The 17,659-nt window shown below is 47.8% G+C and overlaps 1 protein-coding gene across 4 annotated transcripts; it reads right to left on the reverse strand.

Annotated features, from left to right (window-relative positions):
* Positions 1-123: 123 nt before the first annotated feature.
* Positions 124-17,235, reverse strand: LOC308396781 (neuroglobin-like). Of its 4 annotated transcripts, none has more exons than XM_080882344.1 (5): positions 16,643-17,235; positions 15,697-15,804; positions 14,971-15,091; positions 7,441-7,531; positions 124-1,499 (listed from the first exon to the last, which is right to left on the reverse strand). In XM_080882344.1, exons 1-5 carry the CDS (start codon positions 16,807-16,809, stop codon positions 1,327-1,329), a joined length of 660 nt encoding a protein of 219 aa, XP_080738470.1. In that variant the 5' UTR covers positions 16,810-17,235; the 3' UTR covers positions 124-1,326. The 4 variants fall into 4 exon arrangements, with proteins under 4 accessions (XP_080738470.1, XP_080738469.1, XP_080738471.1 ...); XM_080882343.1 differs by having other exon boundaries at positions 14,947-15,091; XM_080882345.1 differs by having other exon boundaries at positions 7,451-7,531; positions 14,947-15,091; positions 16,643-17,234.
* Positions 17,236-17,659: the final 424 nt, after the last annotated feature.

Consider the following 17,659-nt stretch of genomic DNA (forward strand, 5'->3'; position numbering starts at 1 on the left):
TTATATGAAGAAAGTATTTAGAGTTTTACCTGTGAGAGCACTGCCTGCTCTCAGAGAGGCGGAGGATGGCGCGCGCGTGTGTGTGTGTGTGTGTGTGTGTGTGTGTGTGTGTGTGTGTGTGTGTTGTTTAAGCATCTGTGTGGGTAGAAGCCGGTTGTTGAGCGCGCTCAGTGAAACCCTCTTGAGCGATTAGCCTAGCTTAGCACAAACCCTGGAAGCAGAGGGAAAGTGTTAGCATAGCTCCACAGGAGGAAGTTTGATGTGTGAAGACATCATCAGTGGGCGGGGCACACACGGCATGCCAGGAGCTCATTTGCGTTGAGAGGACAGCAGACCCAGCTGCGACTCTCAGGACCAGTGCAGGCGAGTGGCAGGCAGGTGATGTATTAGACGGGTCTGTGTGAGTCCAGGATTTATCCAGCCGCAGAGCTGTCCTGCACCTCTTCAGGAGGAATTTGCCTCAACACACCGTTAGTGGGTGTGGTCTGTAGAGAGGGTGACCAGTTTAAGCTAGGCTCACATCAGCTTGTGAACTGAGAGAGCTGAGAAAAAGAGGACTTCACTGAATCTGCTGGAATGTGCGTGTCTGAAGAAGCTGGACTTTTATTTTGTAAGGTGCATGTTTCCTGTAGCTTGCGGCAGGTGAGAGTTTGAGGCTGAGTCACCAAATGTGCACTTTTTCATTGCCGAACGCCTGTGAGGGCAGCTGGAGCTGAGCTTTGTTTGCTCGTGGTGTTTTGGCGCAGCCTTCCAGAATGTACCGATTCATCGCCGCCCACAGCAGACACCTGATTGGCCATTGCTGTGATGATGTAACTGCTGCTGCTACAGGTCATTTGGGCTACCTGCCTTTGTGTTTTACTTTTGTTACAGTGCATGCGGCTGAGAAGCAGCCAGGCTGTAGAAACGTGTGCTCACGTCTCATCGACCGTTTCACATGTCTGACGGTCCTGCGGCCGCCCACGGCCTTTATGTCCACATATCCGAAGCGTCACGCGTCATCATGACGGGATTTCTTTTATCATCATGTCATTTGTAATAAACTGATCTCATGCAGATGTTTCTCTGTGGTTTTTCGATGCTGTGAAAATTTAAATGAAAATAAAAACCAGAACCTTAGACGGCCTGTGCTCGATGTGTGGCTGAGGTCAAAGGTGATCATGCCCAGAGGACGTGACATCGCAGGAGGAGCTTCATCCCAACATGTGACTCCGCTCATACTCAGATCGTGTACAAACAGGGGCATAAAAGATCTCCTCGTCACATGATGTTTATTCACTTTCAAAATAAAAGCCCACAGCTCAGCGCTGTTAAACATTCATACAGTTACACATGAGAGCTGAAAACAACATTTTCACTACACATCTTGTCATTTAAAGACTCCGTCCTGAGCTGCTGAAGCCACGTGATGGGACGAGCTGCTCTCAGCTGCTGCTGTGGCTCCTCTGGGCCTGCTGGTAGCCTTTCTTCATGGTGCGAGTGATGTACAGGAACAGAGTCTGCAGGAAAGAGAAGAGTCGTAAAAAAGGGTCAACACAGACGGCAGGGTTTGGTCGATGACCAGCAGGGGGCAGCATGAGTCTGCAGGCCCAAGCAAGCTGAACTGTGCAGGTAAATGAGGTAAACAGGACTGCAGATAAACATTCAAACATGAGCCTGGGGTCCGTTCTTCGTACCTCGCTTACTACATCCAAGATCAAATGACACATCCAAGATCAAATCATCGCGCCAACTTTGAGCTCGCTATTCCGGTTCTCCGAACACACCTGTTGTTGACGATTAGTATAGCTGGATGAAGTAATGTGAGATCATTGGGTGGCTTAACAGGGGCTACGCATCGATAGTAGAAACATTGATCGGCAACCCTTTGATTGGTCGGCGAAAATGTCGAAGGAGCGCACTCAGTATTTTTCGGCAGCAGAGCAAGAACTCTTGATTGAGGGATTTCAGGAGTTTCAGAGTTTAATTAAAATGCAAGGGAACACTGCAAAGGCTGCAAAAGCAAGGAGAGAGGGCTGGCAGAAAGTTGCTGACAAATTAAACTCGTAAGTAATTTAATAATAATAATAATAATAATAATAATAATGGATTGGATTCATATAGCGCTTTTCAAGGCACCCAAAGCGCTTTACAATGCCACTATTCATTCACTCTCACATTCACACACACTGGTGGAGGCAAGCTACGGTTGTAGCCACAGCTGCCCTGCGGCAGACTGACAGAAGCCAGGCTGCCATATCGCGCCATCGGCCCCTCTGGCCAACACCAGTAGGCAGTAGGGTAAATTTATCATATTATATCACATTATATCATATTATATTATATTATATTACATTATATCCTCTATCACATTAGAGCCACAACAGGACCCACTAGAACATGTGAACAAGTAAAAGTGAAATATAAGAATATTCTACAGAATGGTAATATTTATCACTTATATTGCTTTTAGTCTCTTGAAAAGAGACCCTGACATAATCTGTTCGTTTGTTTATAACAGCAACCAAGAAAAGGGCAGAGCAAAAAAAGACAGGTGGTGGTCCTGCACCCCCTCGTCAACAAGTTGGTTAAGTAAATAATACCCTCACGGGAAAATCGATATCTCTCTATGAGCACACTGTGGCGCTGAGCTAAAGGATCCTGTCTATCCCGCAATATACGCTGAGTTCTGAAAACTCTCCTTATCAATCTTGCACCTTCCGCAATGGGTGGCTCGCGTATACGGACAGGACATGGCTGCGACAGACTTCCCAAATCCACCTTCGCTTTTATAGCCGTGGTCTCTCATCTTGATTACACGACGTAATTTACCATTACTACTCTAAAATATGAATTGCATCTGAAATAATCAAATACATGGAATGGAATGAATAATAGTACATTTCCCTTTTTTTAGGAAATGACCTGTATGTATCTGTATGAAATCAATAAAAGGATCAAGTACTGCATTATCTTTAGTTACATTGATAATATTTATTTATGGACAAACAGTGGTAAAATATCGCTGTTGCTTTCGTATAAATGAAGCGGACATACCTGAGTGGCCGCGATCTAATCTTGTATACATAAAGTAAGCCTGCTCCCAAGCAGGTTTACGCTTACGGATCTGTTGCTATGACAGCAAGTCCCGGATGAGCTTCGGAGAACCGAACGATCCAAGATCACGCGAAATCGTCAACAATCAAATCCAGCTAACTTACTTAGCGAGGTACGAAGAACGGACCCCAGGTCCTTTTACAGCAGGTTTGAGAGGACAGCGTTAAACCTGCTGCTGATATTTACAGTCCAATCATCAGCTGAAGTCATTCCAACAAACTGACATCTTCATTTATGCAAAACTCTCTGGAATATTAACAGTTAATTTTCTGTTTCTTTATTTCCACGAGTTTCTTTCATTTTCTCAGAAAGCAGAGGTCAGATCAGAGGAAGCTCGTCACAGCCAGGCTGTCTTTGTTGCCAGCATGGTGATGTTATCACTGCTCTATCCATCTTTGCAGGCAGCACAAAGGTGACCCGGAGACAGTTCAGCACAACAAGCCAAAAAGTAGAGCTAAAACATAGAACATCAGGGCTAAGGTCCTGTGGCAAAGAAAAGACTAATTTAATTTTAATTATACAGCGCCAAATCACAACAGCAGTCACCTCAAGGTGCTTTATATTTTAAGTTAGACCTTACAGTCATATGACCCCCTGTGAGCAAGCATTTTGGTGACAGTGAAAAGGAAAAACTTCCTTTTAACAGGAACAAACCAACAGCAGAACCAGGTTCGGGGAGGGGCGACCATCTGCAGCGACTGGTTGGCTTGTGAGAAGGAATGGTTGGCTCAACAGTGCTCTGACTGTTTGTCAGCCTGGCTACAGTGCCTAAGAAAAATCTAGGGTTGTTCTTATTTTCTTCAATCAGTGATGAATAGCAAGATGTTCTAGCTTCACGGAGAGCTTTCTTATAAAGCAGTAAACTATTTCTCCAGAGTAAATGATGAAATGTATTTCCCTTTTTCATAACGTTTAAATGCTAGTAATTAAGGGCCAGGTGGACAACAGGTAACAACAGATTAAAGATTAAACTTTGCTTTGTTAATTTTTTCTGCTTAATTCATTTCTTGCTGTTTCTTTGTTTTTCGGTGGTCTGAGAGCAGACAGGGGGAGGAGTGGGGGGAGGACGTTGCAGAGAGACACATAAGAGTGCAACTGTTTCCTGGAATTGCCACATTCATCACCACTGTGATGAGTGTGGCAATTCCACCTAACGGTGATGTCAAACAGAGAGAAGTACCGCGGGCTGAGAGAAGAGCTGGAGCCGATTTGAAGTCCTTCAGTGGGAGAAGCTACAGTTTTTGTATTAGAAAAGTGACCGTCAATTCTAATAACCAGATAAATGCGCAGCCCTGTGAAAGTCCACTGCTACTGCCATGTACGAGTTCGGAGGGTAAGAAGCAGACATTCCCTCCTAACAGCTGTGGGCACAGATGAAGCCCTCCCCCTTTTTTTCGGAACAACAAAATAACGGCTGTACCAACCTTTGTCTGTCTCCGAAGCGGGGACCACTCGTATCGCTCTTTTCTGCAATAGCGCCTTTATTTCCTCTCTGAGTATCATGGCCGCCTCGGTGTTGACAGTCGTGTTTACGACTCTTTGGAAACGAGGTGGCTTGACCCGGAACTGCAACCGGTAACCCATGGCAACGGTTCGCAGAACCCACGGTTGTAGAGAGGGGGCGCAAGCGCGCCACTGACGGAAGTGAGCAGCCAGCCGGCTGACCTGCAGCACCGTCGGCGGGGCGTTGTCGCCCCCCAGTGTGTCTGCAGGGGACTGCATCACCTGCATGACCTGGCTCATTCTGCCTGCAGGCTGAGCATTTGTGATTGTTTGAGAATAAACAACACTCTTTATTGATTGTAACATGGAAACATGTACATTCATACATTTTGTTGGAGGCACCTTTTCTGGGGCACAACAATGAAAAACAGCGGGAACACTCGATGTGGTCACCTGAACATTTAACACACCTGAACAGGGAGTTACCTGAGGCATTTTGTGTGCAGGGGTTTTGTGCTTGGGAGACAGTGTTAGGAAAGTGCAGCGCCTTCTGGGGCTGACAACCTGAACAAAACTTAAGCGGCACCTCTTGGGCGGCAACAGAGGGGTAAAAGCAGCGTCTCCCTGCTGCTGGACCCCTTCTCCACTCGAAACCACAGCTAGGAGGGCTGAGGCTTCTTCCTCCTGGGCATCGGGTCCCATTGGGGGCCCGAGGGTGGGCCTTTGCTCCAGGCCGACTGGCGTGGAGCTCGGGCTGGAGGATGTGCTCTCGCTGGCAGCACACCCACTTCAGCAGTGACTCTTGCCAGTCAGCAGAGGAGCGGCGGGCCTGTGAGAGCTAGCTGCGGGCTTGGGCTGACGTCTGGGGATGATGTTGCGCAGAGCTTCCGTCTGCTTCTTCCTCAGATTGAATCTAGCCTGAATGGCTTCAAGTGAATGTCCAAATAACCCAGCCGCAGACACTGGTGCGTCCGGATATACAGCTCTGTCCCTATCTGGGACGTCAGAGAGGGTCAGCCACAGGTGCCTCTGTGACACTACTGCCGAAGCCATCCCTCTGCTCAGGGAGAGCGCTGCACAGCGAGACGCACGGAGGATGTAATCTGTTGTGACTCTGACCTCGTTAAGAAGAGGTGCCAGCGGGCTGTCATCAGGAACCAGCGATCCGAGCTCTGCCAGGCACATTGTCTGGAGCATGGTGACGGAGCTCATGGCGCGAGCAGTGCCAGCCTGAGCCCGATAAATCTTCTCCAGCTGCGAAGCAGAGAATCTGCAGTGCTTGTACGGCAGAGTTGCAGGGCCGCCGACACCATCGTTATGGGATGGGGCCAGATAAGCAGCCAGAGACGGCTCCATAGGGGGTGGGTTAGCTAAGCCAGCCCCCTCGGCGCCGTCCAATTCCATGTACTGTCCATAGCCGGGCACAGTGACGTGGGTAGACAGAGGTTTGTCCCATGATGCTGTTAGCTCGCAGAGAAAGTCTGGGAACATGGGAAGGCAGTTTTTGGCCGTTGCGGGCTCCGTTGGGAGGAAAAACCCCGCGAACCGCAACGGCTTCTGAGCTGGCGGAGGAGAGGGCCAGTCCAGCTGCAGCTTCTCAGCAGCACGGCGAAACAGGGAGAAAAGAGAGGTGTCATCGTGGCCAACCAGCGCAGCAGTGGCGGCACATTGGGCCGACAATAAGCTCTCCTGCTCATCCTCCGACAATCCATGGATGTCCAGGCCGATGTCCAGCACGTCATCGTCTTCCTGGGGAGCACTGGTGGGCTTCAACCCAGGCTGAAGCCCGTCAGCGCTCCTGCATGGTTCCGGCTCGTCATCGGCTAACCCGTCAACATATTCCATGTGGTCAGCCCAGCTAATTGCGGGGACGTCGACCGGAAAATCCTCGTCTTCGGACTCGGACGAAGCCGGGGCTCCAGACTCGGAAAGGAGATGGTCATGCCGTGCGACAGCCGAGCGTCCCAGCACTTTTTCCACAAACGTCACCCGTCTTTCCTGGGTCGAGCGCTGGAGCTGGCGGCAAAATGCACAGGCTTCGGGCTCCGTCAACGCTCTCCTAGCATGGACAATCCCCAGGCAGACACGGCAGGCATCGTGCTGGTCGCTGTCGTGCAAAGAGAAAGCGCATCCCTGAGGACAGGGGCGGACAGAAGATTTCTGCTTTGCTCACTTCGGTTTGGAGTCCATTCCAAAACGCAAAGCGAAACGCTGCACAGGAAAAACTTGAAATTAGCGCTCTGCGGGCAGCCTACACACCAACTGCGCGGTGGAGGCTAACATCAACAGGGGCAGTTAAGCTAAGTTCAAGTCGGCAGACAACGGAGCTAACTAGCAGCAGCTAGCTAGCCCAACTCAGCAGAGGTGTTCTCAGCGAGGTGAAGAGCGTAAGAACTGAGGGATGACTGTGATGACAGCGGCTACATGTGCAGGCGGGGGCCATGCGCGTGTCATCACACTTCATCTGCCTTAAAGGCGTGAATAAAGGTTTCTTCAGCCAGGACACGCGAGGGCATGATATCCCATAATTATGTGTTGTACCAAGTGAATCGACTGAAAAGGAACTGGACAGAACAAGTCCAGAGCCTGACTGAGAACACTGTGGACTGAATGTAAAGCCTGCCCTATTTAAAATGTCTTTCTCTTCTTTCATGACAGATACAGACAGCCCCTCTACAGGCTTTCAGAAGTTGGCCAATGAAAAGAAAACAGGCTCTTCATTCTGATTTGCAGTTTTTTTTAGGCCACCGTCAGCTTCAGGCTTCAGCAGAGATCACATCTGTTTCTCCTCTGGTTGTTTATATGTTCAGGTTCTTGAAGCAATAAATTGCATGTTTAATCATCATCTGTATGATGAGGTTAACTTTTCTCTGCTTGCTCTGAAGAATCTGTAAAAGTCACCTCTGTTTACCTTCCAGGCCTCCTCCAGGTCTGAAGTCCAGCGCTCCTGCAGGACCGGATGGATTGCGTGGATGAACTCTTCCCCCATGAGCTGGACAGACAGAGAAAGTTTTTTTTTTGATGAGCACACACATGCAGCTCTGGGTGGGTGGAGTTAAGAGTAGAGCAGTTTGGTGCTTCCACAGAGCGTGACAAAATAAACCAGAAAAAAAAGGCCTTTCTCCACCCGAGCCCTCCTACAACCTTCTTACAACTCTCCTAGAGCCATCTTAGAGAAGTCCTACAGTCCTCCTACAACTGTCCTACAACCCTCCAAAAGTTGATTCTATTCATCTGGATGTAGCATTTTGTGGAAGAAACATTTCGTCACTCATCCAAGTGTCTCCGCTGATTGCAGGTTTCCCCAATCTTATAAACAGTACATTGCATAATAAATGAAACCAGCCCACTGAAGGAACAATGGCCTGGGAGGTCAGTTCCTTAATCTTTACAACACTGAGCGAACAACACAGAGCGAACACCATCACCACAGACACAGCAGCCAGGGAAGCTGAAGAAAAGCACATCAAGAAGGTCCTGAGTAAATGTGGTTATCCCAGCTGGACTTTTGTCAAAGCTGGGAAGGCGCCAAACGAAAGCTCCAGCCGATCCAGGAGAGAAGGACAACCGCTGCCTAAGCGAAAACCCGCAGTAATCCCGTATGTGTCAGGAGTATCGGAGCAGTTGAGATGCATTTTTTCTAAACACCGGATCTCTGTGGCTTTTAAAACCCAAAACACGCTGTGCCATAAATTGGTCCACCCCAAGGATTGGGTCCCCCAACACAGACAGAGTAACATGGTGTACACTTAATAGTGCCAGGAGGATTGCCAGGATTTATACATCGGGAAAACCAAACAACCTCTGGTGAAGCGGATGGCACAACACAGAAGAGCTACCTCGTCAGGCCAGGACTCTGCAGTCTATTTACACCTACAGGCCAGTGGACACTTTTTCAATGATGAGGAGGTACACATCTTGGACAAGGAGGAACGCTGGTTGAGTGCGGTGTCAAGGAGGCCATTTACGTGAAAAGGGAAAAACCATCTCTGAATCGAGGAGGGTGCCTAAGGGTACATCTTTCGCCATCTTACAATGCAGTGATTGCAGCCATTCCCCAACTCTCTGTGAATGGTACTCATGGCCATTGATCAGTGGGCTTTGATCAGTGGGTTTTGGTCAGTGGTTGTTGATCAATTCTCATGAGAATTTGCATAATTAAGATTAAGGAACTGACCTCCAGGCCCATTGTTCCTTCAGTGGGCTGGTTTCAGTCATCATGCAATGTACTGTTTATAAGATTGGGGAAACCTGGAGTCAGCTGAGACTGAAGAAGTCAGTTGGATGAGTGATGAGCTATTATACAGCTATTCTACTACCATCATTCACTAGCTCAATTCATGTCATGCTTTGACATGAATTGAGCTGCAGTTGGGGAAGGCCTCAAAGGGGACGGGCGATGGTTCCCGGGCCTGGCAGATCCCCATGTACTAAATAGAAGTGAAGAAGTTAAAGAATGGAGAACAAGGAGGGAGGGAGGGTGGGGCACGTAAACGAGAATGATCAGCTTGCAGAACTGGGGGAACCTATATAGATGACAGCTGGAAGGAGCATGTTTGGAGGCGTGGTCCTACTCCGGAAATTCCGATACATAATCTCCAATTCACTAGCTGGGCCTACGTCCTCATTTTAGGTTTGACAGCGTTTTAATAGGTAAAAGTGAATGCTTTGACATGAATTGAGCTGCAGTTTGTGGAAGGTCTCAAAGGGGACTGGCGATGGCTCCTGGGCCTGGCAGATCCCCAAAGAAGGCATCCCCTGAAAATGGTAACAACTGTGCATTACGAGGGTCGACGACCTCAGCGAGAATAATTAGATTTTCAATTCAACTTATTTATATGCCACCGAACCATGGTGACAGATGCCTCGAGACCCTACAATGATGTCTGGAGGAAAAACCCAACAATTATATGACCCCCTCTGAGCAAGCGCTTTGGCGATGGTGGGAAGGAAAAACTTCCTTTTAACAGGAAGAAACCTCTGGCAGATCTAGGCTCAGGGAGGGGCAGCCAACTGCCGTGACCGGTTTGGGTGAGAGAAGGAGAACAGGACAGAGGCAAGTGTAGGGAGAGCGAACGCCGAGTGGCCTCACCACCCAAAGAAGAGGAAAATAACTGGTAGCAGGCTAGCAAAGCTGAACAGCTCTCGATAAGGTAGTCAAAGATTCCATGGAGTGGAGTGGATCAGCTCGGACAAGCAGAAGATGGAGAGGGGGTGCTTAGCTGGTTAATTACGTCAGATAAGGTAGTGATAACTACTGTGCTTATTTCTGAAATGAACAGAAGTGAAAGCGGCAGCTTGGGAAGGGTTGATGAATTGAATGACTGATTAGAGGAAAGTCGTCTTCTATAATAATAACTCCCAAAATTGTCAGAGAGCAGAGGGCGAGTCCACTGAACTTCGTGGGAGATGATGAGCTGTTTAGACATAGTCTTGAATGATTGTGTCGAGGGTGGATGCTAGATAATGCTTGCGAAAGCACGTGAGAAGTAAAGGGATGTCATGAAGAATTATGCGCATGGCACAGTTTGGATGTCTTAAAAGGGGCGATAGAGGAAAGAATCTGGCATCCCAGTGCCACGAAGGTTCATCAGTGCTTTGCAAAGGCAGAAAAGATGACAGATGGTTCTCTGTGCCGGAACAGTTTGCTGCTACATCTTGTGGAAGACTGGATGTAAAGAGAGAAACTGGCATCCTGGTGAAAGGAATGTTTTGGGTTTTTTGCGAGTGATTGATGGCGGAAGCTGCCAATCCAGTAACGGAAAGGTAAGCTACTTAGGGAACAGAACCTGGCATCTCGGTGCAAAGAACGTTTTCTGCATTTGCAAATGAGGAATAGAGACAGCGAACCTGGCGTTTTGGTGCTGAAAGGAACATCTGCTGCTTAGCATATAAGGGCTAGATGTGGAGAAGCTGGCGTCCCAGTGGTAGAAGGATTAATGCAGTGAAACTGGCAACTCTGTATTAGAAAGTTTGCTCCTGAGTATGCGAGTGAGGGATAAAGAAGAACCAGGCAACTCGGCGCCTGGTTCTTCTTTATCTTGCTACTGTATTTGCATAGGAGGGATAGAGGATAAGAAGCTGGCATACCGGTGCCAAAGCTTGCTAATGTGTTTGCATAGGAGGGATAGAGGAAGAGAAGCTGACATCCCGGTGCCAAAGCTTGCTACTGTATTAGGATAGGAGGGAGAGAGGGAGAGAGGCTGGCATCTCGGTGCCAAAGCTTGCTACTGTATTTGCATAGGAGTGATAGAGGAAGAGAACCTGGCATCCCGGTGCCAAAAGCATGCTGCTGCATTTTGCCAATATGGGATACGGGAAAGGGAAACTGGTGACTCATTCATAGAAAAGTTTGCTGGTGCGATTGGATATGAGGGAAGGACCGGCAAAGGAAACCAGCAAGGCGTTGGTAGAAGGCTTGCGGCTGCTTTTGTAAATAAGGGTTAAAGGACAAACCTGGCAACTCAGTGCCTTTTTTTCCCCCATGCAAAGAAACTGGCTATTTTGCAAATGAGAATTGAGAACTTGGTATCGGGGCTAGAAGGATTAATGCTGCTTTTTGCCATGATGGATGCAGAGAAACTGGCAGTTTATTAGTTGGAAAGCTAGATGCTGCATTGCTAATGGTGATGAAGGAAAACCTGGCAACCCGGGGCCGTTTAATTAAATTCATTAATTAATTAATTTTGTCTACACTGAGAACTGGCAACCCGATGGCAGAAAAGCTTGCTGTTTCTTTTGCGAATGAGGGATAAAGGAGCCTGGCAACCCAGTGCCAAGGTTTGCTACAGAATTTTGCGAAGGAGAGATGAGTGGCTGGAAACCTGACAACTCGGTGCCGACGCTTGCTGCAGAGTTTAGCAGAGGAAGGATGAGTGAACGTATGCTGCAGAGTTTAGCCAAGGAGGGATGAGAGGCTGGAAACCTGGCAACTCGGTGCTGAGGTTAACAGCAGAATTTGCGAAGGAGGGATGAGTGACTAAGAGCCTAGCAACCCGGTGCCAAGGTTTGCTGCAGAATTTTGCGAAGCAGGGATGAGGGGCTGGGAACCTGGCAACTCGGTGCCAAAGCATGCTGCATTCACTACGGAGGGGTGGAGTACTGGCAACTCTGCTGCTTGCTGCTGCTTTTGTGAATGAGGATAAAGGAACCTGGCAACTCGGTGCTGAGGTTACGTGCAGAATTTTGTGAAGGAGGGAAGAGGCTGGGAACCTGGCAACTCTGTACTGAATTTGCTACGGAGGAATATAGAACTGGCGTTACCTCATAACTGAATTTAGCCGAGATATGAAGACTGGATGGATCGACGTGGCAGTCCATATGTCGGGTGGCGAGAAAACTGCTAGAGGATCATCAGCATTCGGTCTTGAGCCGTGGCGTTCGGTGTGTTTCTTGGATTGCCGGAGGAAAAGCGATGGACGAAGAGCTTGAGTAGTTGTTCATCTAATGCGCTGACAGACAAGAGGACAATTGTAGCGAATGGAAGGGTGAGTAAAATTATGTTACTCCTGTGAGAAAGCTGTGTTTAAAGGAAACCGCCAAGAATGGACCCTGTTTGCACGTAAACGAGAATGATCAGCTTGCAGAACTGGGGAAACCTATACGGAAGGAGCGTGTTTGGAGGCGTGGTCCTGCTCCTTAAATTCCGATACATAATCTCCAATACAACAGTCCTACAACCCTACTACAGCTCTTCTACAACCCTCCTACAGTCCTAGTTAGGGATGGCTACCGGTATCTGGTGCCATTATGGCACCGGTTCTGACATAAACAGTAGTAACCAGACTGAAAAGCAGCGCATTTCAGTGCTTTTTTTTTTCTTGAGATGTCATACACTTTGGATTCTAGCCAATCATTTTAGCTTTCCAAGGATAGTAGGCGGGCCCAGGTACGTACGTTCTTTTAGAGCAGAGCTACAGATTAATAATGTCCAAGGCGAAGCAGTCAAAAGTCTTGCTGTACTTCACAGCAAAAGATGCAAACTCAGCAGCCTGCAACAAGTGCTTTAAGGTGATACTGTGCAAAGGATGTAATGCCTCGAATCTGATGAAACACCTGGCAACGCATAGCATTTTTTTAAAAGCCGAGAAATGCACCGTATTTGATAGCTTGCTGCAAGACCTCACACCGAGCACATCTACTGCGGGTTTGGTGCCTGTTATCGGACCCGGAGTTAGCAACATCCCCCAAGAACCCGAAGAGGAGAATCCTGGCCCCTAGCCCTGCCAGTGTAGCAGAAATGATGACAGATGATGATGGCACAGCAGCCGTTCTTCTCTGGGTGAGTGGCTTAATGTTGTTTGCGTGTAATTTACGTTGAGTAGACTAACCACGTTATTAAATTAATGCATGTAATGTGAACTAGCAAACACCGTCGTAGTTGCATGCGGCTGTCTTCTTGTTTGATAGAGTGATACCATATGGCTTGCAAAAGTATTCGGCAACCTTGAACTTTTCCACATTTTGTCACATTACAGCCAAAAACATAAATCAATTTTATTGGAATTCCATGTGAAAGACCGATACAAAGTGGTGTACACGTGAGAAGTGGAACGAAAATCATACATGATTCCAAACATTTTTTACAAATAAATAACTGAAAAGTGGGGTGTGCGTAATTATTCAGCCCCCTTTGGTCTGAGTGCAGTCAGTTGCCCATAGACATTGCCTGATGAGTGCTAATGACTAAATAGAGTGCACCTGTGTGTAATCTAATGTCAGTACAAATACAGCTGCTCTGTGACGGCCTCAGAGGTTGTCTAAGAGGGAGCAACAACACCATGAAGTCCAAAGAACACACCAGACAGGTCAAGGATAAAGTTATTGAGAAGCCAAGGCCCATGGTGACTCTGGACGAGCTGCAGAGATCTACAGCTCAGGTGGGGGAATCTGTCCATAGGAAAACTATTATTGCACTGCACAAAGTTGGCCTTTATGGAAGAGTGGCAAGAAGAAAGCCATTGTTAACAAAAAACCATAAGAAGTCCCGTTTGCAGTTTGCCACAAGCCATGTGGGGGACACAGCAAACATGTGGAAGAAGGTGCTCTGGTCAGATGAGACCAAAATGGAACTTTTTGGCCAAAATGCAAAACGCTATGTGTGGAAGAAAACTAACACTGCACATCACTCTGAACACACCATCCACACTGTCAAATATGGTGGTGGCAGCATCATGCTCTGGGGGTGCTTCTCTTCAGCAGGGACAGGGAAGCTGGTCAGAGTTGATGGGAAGATGGATGGAGCGAAATACAGGGCAATTTTGGAAGAAAACCTAGGAGTCTGCAAAAGACTTGAGACTGGGGCGGAGGTTCACCTTCCAGCAGGACAACAACCCTAAACATAAAGCCAGGGCAACAATGGAATGGTTTAAAACAAAACATATCCATGTGTTAGAATGGCCCAGTCAAAGTCCAGATCTAAATCCAATTGAGAATCTGTGGCAAGATCTGAAAACTGCCGTTCACAAACACTGTCCATCTAATCTGACTGAGCTGGAGCTGTTTTGCAAAGAAGAATGGGCAAGGATTTCAGTCTCTAGATGTGCAAAGCTGGTAGAGACATACCCTAAAAGACTGGCAGCTGTAATTGCAGCAAAAGGTGGTTCTACAAAGTATTGATTCAGGGGGCTGAATAATTACGCACACCCCACTTTTCAGTTATTTATTTGTAAAAAATGTTTGGAATCATGTATGATTTTTCATTCCACTTCTCACGTGTACACCACTTTGTATCGGTCTTTCACGTGGAATTCCAATAAAATTTATTCATGTTTGTGGCTGTAATGTGACAAAATGTGGAAAGGTTCAAAGGGGCCGAATACTTTTGCAAGCCACTGTATGCCCTATAGCTGCAGAAAAGGCTAACATTGTTATCTTTTTACAAAAAAGAACAGCTAAACTTGAGAGGTTTTAGGACAAAGTTTGTGTTTTCCATTGTTTAAGCACCGGTTCCAACCAAAGGAGGTATGTTGTATCAACAGAAAAGGCTAACTTGGTTATCATTTTGCAGAAAAAAAGAGACTGCTAAAAATAAAAACATAAGAGGTTTTTGGACAAAGTTTGTGTTCTCCATTCTTTAAGCACCGGTTCAAGCACCGTTTAAGCACCAGTACCATTTCAAAAGTACCGGTTTGGCACCGGTATCGGATAAAACCTAAACGATACCCATCCCTAATCCTAGTACAGCCGTCCTACAGTCCACCTACAGCTGTCCTACAACCCTCCTCCAGCTCTTCTAAAACCCTCCTACAATCCTCCTCCAGCTCTTCTACAACCCTTCTATAGCTTTCAATCTGCCTAAAGCTCAGAAAATTGAGAAGAATTGCCAGACGTGTGTGAGCAGGCTCGGCTGAGGATGACCAGTGTGGACTGAACTAATGTCACAGCTGAGTGGAAACAAATCCCCACCACTGTGTTCAGCTTCACACTGACATCATAGTATTTTGGCAGGGCTTTGTACTGGTAATGCTTCCTGCCCAGATCCAGGATCAGCTGGTCCAGACGGTCGTCCTGGTCGATCCTGGCGACCGTCTTCTCGATGATGTACATGATCCTGCAGGGAGAGCAGAGGAGAAAACCAGTCAGCAGGAGGCTCTGCTAAAACCAGAGACCCTGCAGGAGTCACAGGCAGCTTTTGCTGCTAGCTGTCAGCTAACCGGCCCTCTGGGCTGTGTTTTAATGAAATGAAAGGTTAATTTCATGCTTCTGTATGGTTGCAATAATTCTGATCAGAGGCAATAATAAATATATCTTGAGCCCTCATTGCAGCCCTCATACAAAATGTTACAGCAAGGGGTGAGAGTACAGTTTTATATTTCCTCTCCCACACAGTTTAACAAAGTGTTTCAGTTTCAGAGATAAAAATGGACGCAAGTCATTATGACTGATAACAACATCTGCTTCTTGTTATTGTGTATGACATTAAATTAGCACCACCCTCACATCCTTCCTGGCTTCAAAAGAACTTTATTTATAAGTCCAACAGAGGTGGTATTTATGTTTAACGCCTCATTTGACTAATGTTTTATGTCATTTGTGAAATCAGCTGATCAGCTGTTAGCACATTTGTCCCTGTTTCTGCTTGGTCCCCCCACTCACAGTTACACTGCTCAGCTCTCACTTAAAGTGTGTGCGTGTGTGTGTGTATGTGTGTGTAACCTGAGGCCGTGGGCTTTCAGCTCTTTGCTCGCCCTCAGGGTGTTCACATCATTCAGGTCTCTGAAGGTGAAGAAGGCGTCTTTGCACTCCGGGTGAGTCTCAAACAGCCTGGAAGAGGGTGGGGGTGGAGTTAAATGGTTGGTGTGAGCGCTGCTCTGATGTCTGATAAGCTAACAAAGGGCAGTCAGTGAACCTGCAGCTGCAGAAAGGTCACGTCCTCATTACCCACGGTCCTCTGTGCTGTGCTGAGGGCTGGGGTGAACTTGCACACACAAACACAAGGCGAAAACAGACAGCTGTGCACAAACCACAGAGAGCGGCTGAGACTGCAGAGCGGCTCGCTGCACCTGCTTTGCATGAACATCAGTAACATCAGTCTGCAGGTAAACAGCACTCCTGAGCCCAAACACTGTGGCTCTGCCTGGCCCTGCTCCATCTTGCAGAGGAGAGGAGGACCTCCACCCTCTGCGAACTCAGGCACAGCAACCAAACCAGCTCCAGCCCACTTCCTGTCAGGGTTCGTCTGCACAGTTTTCTCAGACTCCAGAAAGCAGAACATGATCTCCCGTGACTTTTGACACATGACCTCTGACTCTGAGGCACTCACCTGCATCAGAACCAGAAAGTCTTTCAGACCTGCGCATGCCCGCTGTTTGGTGATGAGCTGTCAATCAAACCATGCCCGCAGTTTTTACAATAATCTGATCATCTAAACGATAATCGCCACTGTTTTCTGACTGAACGTCGATTTACGCAGAATTGACGTCACAGCCGTGCCTGTGGGCTGGTGGGACATCAGATCTGCGAGCTGAGAGACCCTCGCCCTTAAACAAACTCAACACGGCTTTATGACCGGTAGTTAAGGATACCTGCTCTGACGTAACACTTCTTCATAACGTCTACCTGCGTGACGGTACAGAGGACGGCGGAGCGCGCGTGAACTCACCTGACGAACATGATGACGCCCACCCTGCTGATGTCCTCCTGGATCTCCCTCCAACTGCTCCTGATCGCCTCCCGGCTCTCCGCGCTCAGACTCACCGGCAACGCATCCTCTTCCTCCTCCTGCTCCGGCCGCCGGTCCGGAGCCTCCGCTGAGAGGGAGCAACCCATCTAGAAAATCACCGACAGTACACCAGAACCGCCGCACACAGCGCGACGCACAGCTGGTACTGACTGCGCTCACTTCCGCACTCACGAAGCGCGCGTCTTCAGATCTGAGCTTGTTTCTATCAGATAAAGTTCAAAAGAAACACACACACACACTCACAGGGACACATGCACACACAGCGCTCCTGTTTTAATAATGTTTAGTATCACCCGAATGCGCTGACACACCGATCACCTGCACAGGTAAGAATGTGACAGCTCCTCAGTCCAAACCGAAGAACTGATAATCTGATCCCAGCCCAACTTCACAGTCTCATGCTTGTCATCATCAGCTGCCTGACGATCATCAGCTCACAACAACAACAACAGCTTTTTAAGGCGACTTTAGCTTCCTGTGTGCAAGCAGAGAATAGGAAGTGAGCTGCAGCAGAAAACCTCTGAGCACATAGCGAGCAAAGTCTGATAAACTGTCACGTCATCAGCTGTCCTCACAGCTGATGGTATGACGACTGTCACCGTCATCACATGTGTTTCTGTGCAGCATTTAAACCTGGGGTCACATGTATGATCACATGATAGCATGTCAGAACCATGAAGACTGTGTATGTTCCCCTTAGCTATGGTCACAGGTTAAAGCACTGGGATGCAGGTTCCTCTCACCCTGGTCTGTCCTCAGCAGGTCTTTAGAGGTCTCTTCTCTTCCAGCCTGATTCTGAGTGTGCTGGTCCAGGTTCACTCTCAGCTATTGCTCCAGTGCACAGATCCCAGATCAGCTTACATTCAGTGAGGTCAGACACTCTCCAACTGTTTTGGTTTGTTTCCCAAAAATTAGAAAATTATTATTCAGTTTAAT

The sequence above is a fragment of the Rhamphochromis sp. 'chilingali' genome (genome assembly GCF_963969265.1).
Source record: "Rhamphochromis sp. 'chilingali' genome assembly, chromosome: 5".
Classification (NCBI taxonomy): domain Eukaryota; kingdom Metazoa; phylum Chordata; class Actinopteri; order Cichliformes; family Cichlidae; genus Rhamphochromis; species Rhamphochromis sp. 'chilingali'.